The sequence below is a fragment of the Daphnia pulex genome, chromosome 3 (assembly GCF_021134715.1).
Source record: "Daphnia pulex isolate KAP4 chromosome 3, ASM2113471v1".
Lineage (NCBI taxonomy): Eukaryota > Metazoa > Arthropoda > Branchiopoda > Diplostraca > Daphniidae > Daphnia > Daphnia pulex.
The window spans coordinates 5,887,434-5,903,793 of NC_060019.1; the positions used below are offsets into that span (position 1 = coordinate 5,887,434).

General features: G+C 43.1%; 4 protein-coding genes across 10 annotated transcripts in view; 1 reads left to right on the forward strand and 3 right to left on the reverse strand.

Moving 5' to 3' along the window:
* LOC124191514 (exosome complex component RRP40-like) overlaps positions 1–10,705 on the reverse strand; it is a 15,248-nt gene extending 4,543 nt beyond the window's left edge. Inside the window, exons 1-4 of one of the 5 annotated variants that reach the window (XM_046584783.1) lie at positions 10,620–10,705; positions 10,476–10,556; positions 10,238–10,411; positions 10,077–10,163 (exon numbers count right to left, since the gene is read on the reverse strand). The gene's annotated coding sequence lies outside the window, so the exon portion shown is untranslated. The other 4 variants (XM_046584790.1, XM_046584789.1, XM_046584791.1 and 1 more) reach the window with 4 other exon arrangements.
* Positions 5,697–8,001, forward strand: LOC124191508 (bifunctional peptidase and (3S)-lysyl hydroxylase Jmjd7-like). Of its 3 annotated transcripts, XR_006873460.1 has the most exons (6): positions 5,697–5,808; positions 5,870–6,023; positions 6,104–6,411; positions 6,475–6,811; positions 7,533–7,735; positions 7,805–8,001. XR_006873460.1 is itself a non-coding variant. In XM_046584775.1 (5 exons), coding segments are annotated over exons 1-5 (843 nt in total). In that variant the 5' UTR covers positions 5,697–5,765; the 3' UTR covers positions 6,921–7,003. The 3 variants fall into 3 exon arrangements, 2 of the variants coding, with proteins under 2 accessions (XP_046440731.1, XP_046440730.1); XM_046584775.1 differs by lacking the exons at positions 7,533–7,735; positions 7,805–8,001 and adding an exon at positions 6,920–7,003; XM_046584774.1 differs by lacking the exons at positions 7,533–7,735; positions 7,805–8,001 and having other exon boundaries at positions 6,475–6,914.
* LOC124191502 (mucin-5AC-like) overlaps positions 6,931–16,360 on the reverse strand; it is a 31,977-nt gene continuing 22,547 nt past the window's right edge. The window contains exons 9-11 of the mRNA XM_046584768.1: positions 7,509–7,575; positions 7,236–7,372; positions 6,931–7,144 (exon numbers count right to left, since the gene is read on the reverse strand). Coding sequence (XP_046440724.1) covers positions 7,053–7,144; positions 7,236–7,372; positions 7,509–7,575 — 296 coding nt within the window. The 3' untranslated portion in view covers positions 6,931–7,052. The remainder of the gene's footprint in view (positions 7,145–7,235; positions 7,373–7,508; positions 7,576–16,360) is intronic.
* LOC124191515 lies at positions 14,108–15,462 on the reverse strand. The gene is made up of 5 exons (XM_046584794.1): positions 15,185–15,462; positions 14,977–15,122; positions 14,851–14,913; positions 14,694–14,786; positions 14,108–14,628 (listed from the first exon to the last, which is right to left on the reverse strand). Exons 3-5 carry the CDS (start codon positions 14,891–14,893, stop codon positions 14,153–14,155), a joined length of 612 nt encoding a protein of 203 aa, XP_046440750.1. The 5' UTR covers positions 14,894–14,913; positions 14,977–15,122; positions 15,185–15,462; the 3' UTR covers positions 14,108–14,152.

Genomic DNA, 16,360 nt, shown 5'->3' on the forward strand with positions numbered 1-16,360 from the left:
TCTTCCGGATGGATTTGAGCAGTTGGAACTTGAAGAGAAGACTCTTCCGGATGGATTTGAGCAGTTGGAAAGTGAAGAGAACTCTCTTCCTTCTCTTCCGCATGGATTTGAGCAGTTGGAACTTGAAGAGAACACTCTTCCTTATCTTCCGGATGAATTTGAGCAGTTGGAACTTGAAGAGAACCCTCTTCCGGATGGATTTGAGCCGTTGGAACGTGAAGAGAACACCCTTCCTTCTTTTCCGGATGGATTTGAGCAGTTGGAACATGAAGAGAAGACTCTTCCGGATGGGTTTGAGCAGTTGGAACGTGAAGAGAACACTCTTCCTTCTCTTCCGGATGGATATGAGCAGTTGGAACGTGAAGAGAACACTCTTCCTTCTTTTCCGGATGGATTTGAGCAGTTGGAACATGAAGAGAAGACTCTTCCGGATGGATTTGAGCAGTTGGAACGTGAAGAGAACACTCTTCCTTCTCTTCCGCATGGATTTGAGCAGTTGGAACTTGAAGAGAACACTCTTCCTTATCTTCCGGATGAATTTGAGCTGTTGGAACCTGAAGAGAAGACTCTTCCGGATGGATTTGAGCAGTTGGAACGTGAAGAGAACCCTCTTCCGGATGGATTTGAGCAGTTGGAACGTGAAGAGAACACTCTTCCTTCTCTTCCGCACGGATTTGAGCAGTTGGAACTTGAAGAGAACACTCTTCCTTATCTTCCGGATGAATTTGAGCAGTTGGAACCTGAAGAGAAGACTCTTCCGGATGGATTTGAGCAGTTGGAACGTGAAGAGAACACTCTTCCGGATGGATTTGAGCAGTTGGAACGTGAAGAGAACACTCTTCCTTCTCTTCCGGATGAATTTGAGCTGTTGGAACCTGAAGAGAAGACTCTTCCGGATGGATTTGAGCAAATGGAACGTGAAGAGAACCCTCTTCCGGATGGATTTGAGCAGTTGGAACGTGAAGAGAACACTCTTCCTTCTCTTCCGGATGGATTTGAGTTGTTGGAACGTGAAGAGAACACCCTTCCTTCTCTTCCGGATGGATTTGAGCAGTTGGAACGTGAAGAGAACACTCTTCCTTATCTTCCGGATGAATTTGAGCAGTTGGAACTTGAAGAGAAGACTCTTCCGGATGGATTTGAGCAGTTGGAACGTGAAGAGAACACTCTTCCTTCTCTTCCGCATGGATTTGAGCAGTTGGAACTTGAAGAGAACACTCTTCCTTCTCTTCCGGATGGATTTGAGCAGTTGGAACTTGAAGAGAAGACTCTTCCGGATGGATTTGAGCAGTTGGAACGTGAAGAGAACACTCTTCCTTCTCTTCCGCATGGATTTGAGCAGTTGGAACTTGAAGAGAACACTCTTCCTTATCTTCCGGATGAATTTGAGCAGTTGGAACCTGAAGAGAAGACTCTTCCGGATGGATTTGAGCAGTTGGAACGTGAAGAGAACCCTCTTCCGGATGGATTTGAGCAGTTGGAACGTGAAGAGAACCCTCTTCCGGATGGATTTGAGCAGTTGGAACGTGAAGAGAACACTCTTCCTTCTCTTCCGGATGGATTTGAGCTGTTGGAACTTGAAGAGAAGACTCTTCCGGATGGATTTGAGCAGTTGGAACGAGAAGAGAACACTCTTCCTTCTCTTCCGGATGGATTTGAGCCGTTGGAACGTAAAGAGAACACCTTTCCTTCTCTTCCGGATGGATTTGAGCAGTTGGAACGTGAAGAGAACACTCTTCCTTATCTTCCGGATGAATTTGAGCAGTTGGAACTTGAAGAGAAGACTCTTCCGGATGGATTTGAGCAGTTGGAACGTGAAGAGAACCCTCTTCCGGATGGATTTGAGCAGTTGGACCGTGAAGAAAACATTCTTCCTTCTCTTCCGGGTGGATTTGAGCAGCTGGAACGTGAAGACTTCACTCTTCCATCGCTCACGGATGAATTTGAGCACCTAGAAGGTGAAGAGAAGACTTTTCCGGAAGGATTTGAGCAGCTGGAACATGAAGAGAACATTCTTCCTTCTCTTTCTGAGGGATTTGAGCAGTTGGAACTTGAAGAGAACACTCTTCCTTCTCTTCCGGATGGATATGAGCAGTTGGAACGTGAAGAGAACACTCTTCCTTCTCTTCCGGATGGATTTGAGCAGTTGGAAGGTGAAGAGAACACTCTTCCTTATCTTCCGGATGAATTTGAGCAGTTGGAACTTGAAGAGAAGACTCTTCCGGATGGATTTGAGCAGTTGGAACGTGAAGAGAACACTCTTCCTTCTCTTCCGGGTAGATTTGAGCAGCTGGAACGTGAAGACTTCACTCTTCCATCGCTCACGGATGAATTTGAGCACCTAGAAGGTGAAGAGAAGACTTTTCCGGAAGGATTTGAGCAGTTGGAACTTGAAGAGAACACTCTTCCTTATCTTCCGGATGGATTTGAGCAGTTGGAACATGAAGAGAAGACTCTTCCGGATGGATTTGAGCAGTTGGAACGTGAAGAGAACACTCTTCCTTCTCTTCCGGATGGATTTGAGCAGTTGGAACGTGAAAAGAACACTCTTCCGGATGGATTTGAGCAGTTGGAACGTGAAGAGAACACTCTCCCTTCTCTTCCGGATGGATTTGAGCAGTTGGAACGTGAAGAGAACACTCTTCCTTCTCTTCCGGATGGATTTGAGCAGTTGGAACGTGAAAAGAACACTCTTCCGGATGGATTTGAGCAGTTGGAACGTGAAGAGAACACTCTTCCTTCTCTTCCGGGTAGATTTGAGCAGCTGGAACGTGAAGACTTCACTCTTCCATCGCTCACGGATGAATTTGAGCACCTAGAAGGTGAAGAGAAGACTTTTCCGGAAGGATTTGAGCAGTTGGAACTTGAAGAGAACACTCTTCCTTCTCTTCCGGATGGATATGAGCAGTTGCTGGAACGTGAAGAGAACACTCTTCCTTCTCTTCCGGATGGATTTGAGCAGTTGGAAGGTGAAGAGAAGGCTCGTCCTTCCCTTCCGGATGGATTTGAGCACATGGAATCCGTTCTCCCGGTTTTATCTAGCGGTATCGAAAATACTGTAGCATCACCAACAGAAGATGAAATCAGGGCAGCAAAGAAAAAGGCCAAAAAGGCCAAAAAGAACTTCGATTTGGCTGTCAGGAGACGGGAAAAGAGGCGACTAGAGAAACTAAAAAAGTCTTTACTGTCCGAATCGCCAACCGCCAACCCGGGCGAGATCGATGTCATTTTGACGATTGAGGAGTATCCTTCTGTTCCGTCGTCTGTTCCCGCATTGCCGGAGATTGTTGCAGACTCGGACATGGTTAGCAGTATACCTGATGATTATGGAGTATTAACTCCAGCAGCACTTCCGTCATCCATCGAGCCTGCTGATATGGACGTCTATGGAAAAGCGTGGAAAAGTAACATCGAGTAATGCAGCAGCTTCGGCATCAACAGAGGTTTATTCACGACACGACACCTCACCACCTGAAATTGCACAAGAAAGCTCGGCACACTCCCACCAAATGTACGAGCACAACTTCGAGTACATTCATCTGTCTAATTTGCCTTACTTAGCGACAGGCGAACAAATCGTTGCATTCTTCGGAAATCTAGTTGGGCCTGTATATTCCTTCAGCATGTTTTTGGATGAAAACGGTCTCTATACGGGTAAAGCATTACTTCTCTTCCGCAATCCGGGCGACGCTTCCAGAGCAATGTTCTTCTTCCGTTACGGGTGTACAATTCAAGGACGCAGAATTAAAATGAAGCTGAAGTTTGCTGCTAATGGATTGCAGCTGCATCCAGGCGAATTTGTTTTACCAAGCCATCTAGCCTCAGACGGTAAACCAATCTATTACTTGCAGCTGTAGGTGCCAGGGAGCTCGAGGTACTACAGCACTGGAAGAAAATGAATCAAAATTGTTTTTCTTGATTATTTGATATTTCTAAATAAACGGGTTTTGCCCGCCAAACGCAACTAGTTTCTGTTCTGAAATTTTTTAACTGGTTTTAACTATACGAATTTTCTTTACGAACAATAAAGGTAACCAACTCACCGTAATGACACTGTTCAGTGCTCATTACTGATTTTAAATCTTTGAGCTGTAATACGCAGTTGACTTACTAATATGGTATTATCGGGTATACTTTACAATATAATTCTTGCTATACATGAATATATATCTCCGCTTAAGTTTTCCCGATAGTTATTTTCTTTTATTGGAATAAAGTAGATATTTCAACCTCATCCTTCTGATGCTTGCGTAAAAAAAGAGCGCAGAATGTTCAATATTATAACTTAAATGTAAGTATTTCTCTTGTGGCTTAGGATGATCCTTGCAAACATTGTTTTGTTTGACGTATTGCACTGATGGTCGATAACCAATCCATTTTAGATGTTGTTTGAAAATAGGGGTGAAATAAAACCAACATCAATACGAATGTAAATTTTAAAATCGAACCAACGAGTTGCGCTGCCAACATTTGGTTTCATAAAGGATATTATAGCTCTCTATAAAATAATTAGCGTTAACACCCTGATGCCAAGTCTGATGCCGTTAAAGTCCATGCGAAATTACTTTGCAGAAGACATATTTCCAGTAGTAGGATAATCAGGATAGCATGCATTAAAACATGTTTAGTCCGGTATCTACTTTTCGCTTGCGATCATTGGTCAAATAAGCGCCATAATTGTCATCCTCTTGACTACGCCTTTTAGCTTCTGTGCAGTTGCTCTACTAGTAAGCGGGCAGATATTTGTTTTGTGTAAATAGGCAATTCTTTTTATGGTATCAGTTTTATAATACGAGATTTTTACATTATACGTGAAATCTTTTTGAACTTGCAATCTAAAAGCTATCGACGATTTTGAATACTGTTCCGTTTATTCAATTATTTGCAACATCATGACAAACGTACACACTTGAACCCACCATTTGAAACTGTGTTATAGAAACAATCAAAACCCAAAATGGGCATACTCCAGCAAGCATAGATTGGCGAAATCAAATTTCAATAATGATATCGTCATCGGACAGCATTATTACATTCCGTAACATACGACACTTGGGTTTCCTGATCGTCTTGGGTTTCATTCCCTGTAGCGACAATGTGAAGGACTGCTGCATGCCCTTAATCTTCTTGCTGGAGCTCATCGACAGTCGACAATAATCGAGGTCAAAAGAGCCCCCCTTTTCTGACTTCTCTTCTGGATTTCTCTTCTTCTCGACTCGACCTTTTCTAACTATACAGCAGGGGCAGAGCTAAAAAATTGATCGGAATTGATCTCCAGATTGTCAATTCGCTCCAACCACGATGTACTAAGAGCTACTCCCAGTACATCGTGCTAATAGGCGCTGATAGGGACGTTCGCCCGTGTGAACTCGGCGAAGATCGTATGGTGTTCGTGAAATCAAAATTTAACTATAGCAATACACGCGGCAATTATTGGCAATAAAATCTATCAAGATTTTCATCATTGAATTGGCAGATTCCTCAATCGTTTTCTCCATCCTCTTTTACGCGATTATAGTAGGCTAATATTTCCTCAATTATGTTATGATTATGAATATACTGATGGCTATTATAATTCAAGAAACTCTACAAATGGAGCGAAAAATCCATGCTAATTAAATGCATTGCGAATTTTTTATTTTTATTCATATTTTAAGCGCGGCTAATCGTTCAAACAATTTGGCAATTTTCGCGTTTCCCGGGCGTCTGAGTTGTCTGCTGTGAGTACCGTCAAAATGTTGGAGTGAGTCTTCACCTTCACGAGAATGTCAACAAGCAAGTTTGAAAAACTCTCCAGTGAAGCTTTTGGTTTGCCTTGTCACTCACTTCTCTCATCAAATCGTTTCTCATGATGATTGAAATAATTTAGAATTTTATCTTACAACGAATGTGCCTTATCTGGAAGAATTGCCCACTTGCTTGGAATTCTATAGAAATTATGTGGCTCAAAATCGGCCAGTGATTATCCGTAATGCTTTCAACAGCTGGCCGGCGTTATCGAAATGGAACATTGAATACTTAAGGTTTTTTCCCCATTCATACTATTGTTATTTATCAACTCTTAAGTCTTATCATAATTTGACATTTTTTTGTTATGTTAAAGGCAGTCTTATGGGACAAAAGATGTCACAGTAACCATCACCCCAAATGGTTATGCTGATGCAGTCACAAATGGACACTTTGTTCTTCCCCTGGAAAACGTGATGCCCATGAACCAGTTTTTGAAATCACTGGAAAACCCTGTCGTAAACAGGGTGCACTATATTCAAACACAGAACTCCAATCTCACCAAAGAGTTTGCAGAATTGATAGCTGACTCTGCAGACGAGATTGAGTGGGCCTCAACATTGTTTGGCACCAAGCCAGATGCAGTCAATTTCTGGATGGGAGATGAGCGGGCAATCACATCGAGTACCATTACTTCCATCAGTCAAAATATCATAAACTAATACAGATCATTTTTCCTATTCACAGTGCACAAGGATCCCTATGAAAACATGTACTGTGTCGTTTCTGGATACAAAGACTTCATTCTCCACCCTCCCACAGACCAGCCATGGATACCTTATGCAAATTATCCCAAAGCTAGTTACCAAGAAATCGACGGAGATTTGAAGATTGTTCCGGATGATGACGGAACCATTCCTTGGATAGATATCGATCCTTTGAAGCCCGACTTGACAAAATATCCCAAGTACAAAAATGCTCGGCAGATTCGATGTCGCGTTGAGAAAGGTGAAATGCTCTACCTGCCCTCGCTTTGGTTCCACCACGTCCGCCAGTCTCACGGCTGCATAGCAGTCAACTACTGGTACGATATGCAATACGACATCAAGTACAATTATTTCGAATTTGTTAAAGACCTGGTCAACTGTGATGCGTGATTTGCCAATAAAATGTCATTGCCTGTTGAACGCAGAGACGATTAAATTCTATGATAGGAATGTATTCTTGATATCTGGAAATCAATGGCACAAGACTAATCAATCCGGCGATGGTGAAACGAACGTAATGCTTTCTTATTAATTATTTATATATAAAAATTCCAAATCCTAGGATGTTGTTGTTTCTTCAGGAGAAGGTGTTGTGGTGGTGGTGGTTTTGAACGACTGAAAAGTGTCCGTGACCATCGGTTCTGTAACGGCTATTTTGGAAAAAATGTTCAGCATTAGAACTCTAAACCAGCATATCTAAAAAAATAGACAAAAACGTTGAAAGTAAAAATGTGTGTATACCTGGACGGAGAGCAGGATCGTTTAGATAGAAGAAAGTCGGCGACAAGGCGCAATCCACTTTGTCAATGTCCTGACATGTTAGCGTGGCTTGGTCAAACAGTAGCCCGGTTCCACACGTAAAAGTATGCGACACCACTCTGTATAATGCAATCGTGTTTTTTTTTTTTTTTTTCGTTTGTTTTAAAATTCTAAGCTCTCAGATATTTGGAAATAAGATATTAATCTTAGACTTGTCAAACGACTAGACACTCTGCTGGGTGTCGGTTACATTACCTGTTCTTTTTCCCAACTCCACAGGTATAGAATCGTCTGCAGCCACTGGACACGTCGGCGTAGAAGCCTCCGCCTCCGCCTTCCTCAAACGAGCACTTTTTGGCCAGAATGACTACATTGATATCCTTGGTCCATCTAATAAGATCACTCGAAAGACCTTACACCCAACTCAATTGTTCAATAATGTTCCTCCCTGGTTAAGAAGAGTAAAAGGAAATGAGCATCAGGTACTACAAAACTCAAAGATTTTAAAGAAAAGAGTAAATCTGACTATGTTGTTTCAAACTTAATTCTAGGTCCTGTTGCCCAAGATGAAATTTGTGCAACGAGAAGATTACCCCTCACTCATCCAACAAAGTGGGGCACGCTGAACTCTAGAATAAAAAAGCTTTACAAATATTTGAATACCAAAACAAAGTCACCCTTCTGGAAACATGCTTAGTGAATTTGTGTTTAAAGCAGTAATAAAAAAAATACATGAATAATAATTTTATTATAAATTGCTTATTATCTGAAATCTGAATGCACATTGTGTAATTAATTAGACTTCCAAGTTGAAAAGGCTCACTTTTGAAACAATAATTGCACTTCACACAGAATTCATGTACAGCAAGGTAACAATAAAGAAAAACGATAAGTCTAATCGAGAGGGGATATTACATGATGTTAGTCGTCGAGCTCGTTGATTTCCAGCTCAACGGAGAAGACGGCTTCCCAACGATATCGTACAGCTTCAATCTAATATGTTCAAAACATTAGTAGGATAAATAAAGGATTAATAATAAGACGGGACAAAACAAAGGAGGGAATCAAAATTTAATCACCAGTTGATCAACCGCCTCTCTAGTAGCCAAAGAAACTGTCCATTCGAGAAAATAATACCGGATCTGTTCCGGTTTGCTTACGATTACTTCGAAGTTTTCCTGAATAAAGAAAACAACCAAATGTAATGCAGGTGAAATAGACAAGATATTGGCCGTCATTTTACCAAAGAGACGAGATTGACAAGTTGCTGAAGGCTGAGAAGCGACCCTCTCCCCCTCCCACCCCACGTTCAAAACTGAACTTGATGGCTCGTCAGCCAACGAGGATCACCACATACTAAAACCATACGATAACTTGTGACCATCAAGGCTGTGTTGCTATAACTGGCCGTTTGCTGGTGATTTTTCTGTTGCTTACTATTGCCCCATTCGACCCGTCAGTTTACACAAAAGAGGAAGACGCGAGAATTGCTATCCGGCATGAATCGGGTACTCGTCCTCGTAGATCCTACACTACACCGTCCGTTTCACCTTCATCCGCAGATCCCGTCAAAACAGTGTCCTGATCTCCTCTGACGGAGTCCAATCAAAGCCAGCCATTGATCCGCCATGAGTACCGTCCTTAACGGCGGAACAGTAAATCCGGATTTCTCAAGAATATCTAAACCGCAGAATATTAGCTAAATAAAAGAACAACACAATAAAAATGATTTACCAGTGAGAAAGTGAGTCACGCGTTCTTGGTTCGTCTTTGATCACGAAGCAAAATGAGGTGAGACCAACTCGTTCCGAACTTCAGAACAACACCTCGGTTACCGATGACGATTAACATGTTAACTAGTTGATTAAGCGGGTAACTTGTTTCCAAACTGAGCCACTTTTCTGGCTGCTCACTGTTAATAGAAGCGAGTCGCATGATTTTATCCACAACCACCTCGACTTCCTTCTTCCGAAGTGTCGGAAGCCTCCTTACCGCTGATGGTGGGTGAAGACGGTTCATTGGATGCTACGATGACGTCACTGCCCGGAAGATTACTCGAGGATGGAGTTGATTCAGACCCAGACACGTCATTATTAGGAACTACAACTGGGCTTTGCTGCTGCTGCTGTTTACGACCTATTAACAAGGCATCAAATAAAACTGTTTGATCTAACACAAGAGAACTGCGTTACCTTTCAAAAGAGGAGAATAAACTGTAGAACATCGCAGCTGGATAGCCGCTCCAATCAAAGGGAATTTTCGGTCGCATTTCATGCAGCTCATATCGTCTCTCAATAATCGATCCTCTCTCTCCGGATTGGCAACTTTTGACGATGACCCAGAGCAGCTAGCGAAAATCTTTTCCAGCTCCTAGAACAAAGGAAAATTAGTAACAAGATTTGACATTTCAACACGTAAATGATAATAAGACATTAAAATCGTCTTGTTCCTTGCGTCGCTACTATTGCGAATTGATTATAGCACAGTTAAAAATCTTGAGAAAGATATGAAGAAAAATATTGTGAGGTTACACACCACTGGTATCACACTGAATGTTTTTTCTTTCGTGTGAATGGTCAAATGTTTTCAGACAGTTTAAGTATTTGTGCGGACATTACGGACGGGCCAGTTTTTCATCAGTGATCTCGTATGTTGACGTAAGTTGGATCGGTCGTAAAAACGTCACATTTAAAGGGCTTCACTCCCTGATGTTGCCAGGATGACGTGAAGTCGCAAATAATCACTGCCTAAAAATGTTTTCACACATGTATCACAATTCACAGGTGCTAGCTTGGTCCCATAGTACATATTCATATGTCATACCAAAACATTCTTGTGATGAAAAGACTTTCAAGCATCTTTACATCCATATTTTCTTTGGTGTGTTGTGTCACTAAGCTCAGGATATTCCTGTAAAGAAAATATAATTATTAATGCTAAACCGTTTAGCATTAATAATTGTGACATTTTATCAAAATTATAACCTTATTGAATGCTTCCAAGTTAAAATCATCATCTCCATTCTCATCTCCGTTGGAGCTCCCTTCAGGGTTATCTTCTGCTGCTTCCTCACTCTCCCTTTTTATGTCATCAAAATTTTCTCTCACCTCAAAGATTGCAGGAGGCTCATTATCATTTTTTACAGCTTGTTTTATCATCTACAATGAAATTGGGATCACTTTTTCTTGCCTGTTTAAAATACACATCAAAATTAAGTCACACCATATCCGAGTCCATCTGCAGTGTCACTTCTTTAAGCACCTGTCTTGCGATATGGACCAGGCTTCCAATCTTTGTTCCAATCTATAAGGTTTTGAATGCAATTTGAGATTTAGTATATCAATACATAATTATATATTCTTCTACCCTAAAAAGAGGAAAGGCTGCTCAAAAAAAAGGAAAAAAAAAGTGTCTTTGATCTTGGCCTTGCTTTTGTTTACAGCTGTCGTCTGCTAAAGCGGCGGTTAAGCACTTGAAGATGACAGTCGTAACGATGGCAACCAAACGCGATGATTACACCAGATAACACGTAGATCATGTTTTGATTGTTTTTTAATTAAAGAACTCGAGGAAGGGAGTTCGCCTTGCACCTTCGTAGAGACCTGACGTGCATTCTCTTCTCTCTCTCAAAGTGCCAGCAGACTCACGTACTCACCGTATATACGCCCCCCGCTTTATTCCGACAGACAAACACGCGCGACCCCCCCCCCCCCCCCCACAGGCCCCCGTGTCAAAGCAATTTCCGCGCCAGGTGCCACCAACAAAATGGCCGACCGTGATGCCCCACCGCGTTCGAAAAGACCGTGCAACTCAACAGACCACCCCCTCCCTGTGATAATCAAACTCATGGATGACCGTCCAAACTTCAAATCAATGTCCTTAGCAGAACGTGAGGCCATGCGAAAAGCCATTTGCACAGCCATTGGGGACCCCCGGGACTCCACGGTACTCCCAGGCGGCGACCTATCCGTCAGCCCTACTGACTTGCAACAACAACAAGTACTACTCAACATCAAGACCCTGGCAGGCAGACCAACATCTAGCACTCTGCCCACCCGGTCAACAGCGAGGAAGGTAGGAGTAATTTTTGGTATCCCGATAAGTGACGCGGAGGAGGAGATTCTGGAAGCTCTAGCAGACCAGCACGTGACACATGTCAAACGGCTCCCGATCCGCAACTCACCAGGCTCCCCCTCGACAACAGTATCACTTACCTTCTTGAAAGAGGTCCCAGACAGGATCAAGATAGCGTCAATCAGCTACCCAGTAAAGGTATCGGTACCAAACCCATACAGATGCAGGAACTGTTGGAGACTCGGCCACACCGCCAACAGGTGCAACGCTAATGGCCCTAACTGCAAAAGATGTGGCAAACAACAACACGAGACACACCAAGAATGCTCAAGAAGGTGTATTAACTGCAACAACGGAGATCATGAAGCAGACAGCGATCAATGCCCTGCATACCAACAAATGAAGAGCATTATTAAAATGGCCTACCTGGAGGAAATCACCATACAAGAAGCTCGATCCCGCCACGCAAATCTGTACAGCTCAGTAACCAATCGAACCCCCACCCCAACCAACCGCCCCGCACCGCCGCCAACCCCAAGGAATGACCTGACAACCCTACAGGACCAAATAAAGGCCATCCAACAAGAGATGTATACCATGACTGCAGCCACCATTCCACAAATCCAAGTAAACATCCAATCGCTGGCGGTCGACCTAGAAGACACAAACAAGAAAATTAGTAAATTCGACCAACGGTTCAGCAGCATTGATAAGCAGCAACAGATCAACATGCAAATACAGCAAAACAGATTTGACAGGCTGGAAGAACTACTAATGGGGAGAGTTACAGACAGGTCCCACTCACCCCCACACGTAACAGCGGACCCACTGAGGACTACTATGAACCCTAAACTGCTACACCACACAAATGAACAGAGCCCCATGTTCAGCACAACCAGCCAATGGCCAGACGACATGGACACAGAAAATGATAAGTAGACACACAGTACACCACTCACGCACTACCCCAAACCCAACAAATAATTTCAAATGCCTCCAGTGGAATGCCAGAGGGCTCACCAAAGCCAAACTAGAAGAATTCCGGCAATTCCTATCCTTAGTTAAACCTGAAATAATCCTCCTCAGCGAAACGCACTGGAAGAAATCTTTCTACGTTAAATTCAAAGCCTACCATATCCTCAAGAAGAACCGCCCTAACAGATCAGGGGGAGGAGTAGCAATTCTAATTAATAAACAACTTTCGTTCACCCCCTTGCCCCTTACCCCACATGACACCGTAGAAGCCATCGGCGTCAGCATCCTATCAAGAAGCAACTCAAAAATCGATTTCATTTCTGCCTATGTTCCCAAAGGCGACTGTGAAATGGCTGACGTAGCGGAAATTTTCAACAGACCCAACCCGGTGGTTATTGGAGGGGACTTCAACGGCCACCACGACATGTGGGAAAGCAACGCAACCACCAACACAGCAGGGAAGACCATCTTCGAAACCATCCTCAACAGCCAAGACATATGCCTCATAACACCTACTGATCTAGGTACAAGGATCGATCCGGCAAGCGGGAAAATATCCACTATCGATCTAACTATGACATCATCTGAACTCGCCACCTCAGCAACGATTTCAATAGGTCCAAGCCTAGGTAGCGACCACCTCCCCATAATCCTCACGCTCAACACGACCCCAGCTCGAATCTCAAGACAACCGCCCAAATGGATCATCAACGAAAACAAGTGGGCAGACTGGAACCACCTCCTAGACACCGCACTCATAGAACTCAAGTTCTCGGAGATCCAGAACCCAGAAGCAGCCACTACAGCTTTCATGACAGGATTGAACGGAGCAAACGAAAAATGCTTCAAAAAATCAAACCCATCACGGGCAAGAAACTCAGAACCATCGCGGCCCTGGTGGAACGCAGAATGCAACACACTAGTGAAGAACGCACGAATTGCACTCAAAAACTGGTGCAAATCACCTACATCGCTACACCTCAGAACGGAATGGAAAAAAGCCGAGGCCCTGAAAAAGAGACACATCATCAAGGCAAAAAAGGAAGCCTGGTCCTCCTTCATCTCGAACCTCGGCCCGCAAGACCAACCCCGCCTCTGGACTTTCACCAAAAGCATGCTAGGAAAAGGATCTAACCTCTCACCAGACGGCCCCCTGATCTCAAACAACAACACAACGATAAACAGCCCGAAGGAAAAGGCCGACCTATTCCTCGACCGATTCAGCAGTGTGTACCCAGCCAATCTACCAACTAACGACCACTTCTACGCCACCATCAACAGCAACATAACATCCACCACCCACAACATCCTGAACGATCCAATCACACCGGAAGAACTCGAGAGATCCCTCCCCAAATCCAAAAGTAAAGCGGTAGGAGCCGACCTAGTCAATAATGCCATGCTCAACAACCTGTCACCGAAAAACAGGACCCATCTACTACACCTATTCAACACCCTATTTTTGAAATCCCATCAGAGCAATAGATACCTGGTCGGTTCTCGGCCGTGTTGGCTTCCCTATCCCGGTTTCAGGGTAAACGTGGTCCGATTTGGAAAAAATGATGAGCGCCTCTAGTGAGTGTGTCAGGTACTACGTGAAGCCAGCCAATCAGGAAGGGTCTATGAAAAACTCATTGACCAATCACAGCTTACTTTTCTACAAGAAGTGAACAAAATAAAAAGGTAGAAGTATCCAACTGTCAAACCTCTAGGTCTTTTCTAAGTGTCCCAACATTCTTACATTTTATTGTTTGGTTGCGTAAATTGTTTATTCTTTGTAAGTGTCCAAACATTCTTACATTTTATTGTTTGGTTGTGTAAATTGTTTATTGTTCCGTTGACATAATACACTACTTCTTGTTTTGAAAGTGTACACTTTTCACATTATAATTTTCATTTGGTAGTTGATCCATCGAAATGCAAAAAATCGTTTGTTTAATTTGATCAAAATACCATGTCCAATTCTTTGGTACCATTGATGAAGTTACTAGTGACTGAAATGTCACAAAATTAGACTTGAAATTAGTAGAGCTTGCTTCCATAGAAGGTGATGTAACTGTCGAATCTTCAATGACAACAGCAACATTTTCGTTCATAACATCAGGAAGTGGATCAAAAATTGCTTCTTCAGCAGCCTGGTGGGTGTCCATTGATTCTTGAATAGTAGAGGTAGCTTCCACAGAAGGTGATGCAACTGTCGTATCTTCCATGACAACAGCAAGATTTTCCTTGATTGAATCTGGAAGTGGATCAAAAATTGCTTCTTCAGCAGCCTGGGGAATGTTGATTGATTCTTTAATAGTAGAGGTAATTTCCATGGAGGGTGCTATCAGATAAAATTTAAAGCAATTGCTCTTAAAAATAAAATGTAACGAGAACTATTATCAATACCTGTACTGTCAAATTTTTTTCTCTTAGACGTAGTAGGTATTTTGTCTACTTTTGGTCGTTTCCTTACTGATGCATTGCTAGCATTTGTTTCCACTACAATACATATTTAAGAATTGCGTTATTTGATATTAAACAAAATAAATATATTTAAAAATACCATTAATGTTATTTCTCCATTTGAAACCATCAACATTTTGCATTGCTTGTCGACTAGGTGTATCTAAAATGAAAATGGTTCAGTTTCTGTGCTTTACAGATTATACAGGAAATGTAATATCAATACCATTTATCAGAAAATGTTTGGGAATTGCTCCAGCATTACGATTCCTACGTTTGAAAGGATGGAACACGTTCAAAATTTAAATCCCTGATTTGAAGTCACTTTCGTCAAAATGACGGGAGCAAATACGTGAGGTGCTCGTCAAATAACTACATGGAATTAGTTCTCGCCATTTAGATAATGAAGTTTTAGGAATTGCAACCAGGGTAACCTCGTTTTCTTTTTGATTTCCTTTGAAATATGTTGATTTACAACCAGGAACAGCACACCTGCCAACCATTTTTACAGAAATTATGGTTAGGCTTCATTCACGTAATACACGATGATGGCCGCCGTATTCACATATTACACAAAAATGGCCGCCGAAAGTATTATTTGAAAGTCAACGTCTTATCACTAGATGGCGCTGTCTCATTTTTACCACTTCACAACTTCTGACAAGCTCCGCCCTAAAATGTCTGAAAATCGGGGATACGTTTACCCTAAAACCGGGATAGGGAAGCCAACACAGCGAGAACCGACCAGGTATCTATTGCTCTGATCCCATGTCCCAGCACAGTGGAAGGAATCAATCGTGCTACCCCTCCTAAAACCCGGCAAGGAAGCAGAGGACCCTTCATCGTACCGACCAATCTCACTCACTTCATGCCTTTGCAAGACCATGGAAAGAGTAATCGCAAACCGCCTACACTGGTTCCTCGAGTCCAAGAACAAAATCAACAAGGAACAGGCCGGGTTCAGAAGGGGATGCAGCACTACTGACCACATCGTACAGCTAGAAACGGACATAAAGCTAGGCTTCAGCAGAAAGCAATCCACCGTCGCGGTGTTTTTGGATATCTCCAAGGCATACGACTCGGTATGGACCCAAGGACTCCTCTACAAAATAGCAAAACTCGGAATCACGGGCCAAACCCTAGCCTGGATCAAGGAGTTCCTCACAGACAGGTCAATGTGCGTCCGAATAGGTGACCAAACATCTGACCACAAAACAGTAGAGAATGGAGTCCCCCAAGGAGCGGTATTAAGTCCAATCCTCTTCAACATAATGCTAATCGACTTCCCGACCCACCCCCTCCCTGTAAAAACTCGCATATTCGCCGATGATGTGACCATATACGCCAAAACCAAGCTCCCGGCAGACGCGGAAGTGACTATCCAACCAGCCCTCAACAAGATCTACCAATGGGGCAGGAGGTGGAAGCTCAATTTCTCCCCGGATAAATCCACCGTCGTTGTCTTCAACCGATCCTACAAACCCGGCGCAGACCCCCTACTCTTCATCAACGGACACAGGATCGCCTCACAAGCAACGCATAAGTTCCTCGGCGTTTGGCTCGATCAAAAGCTACTCTGGAAAACCCACATCGACCATGTACGGACCCAC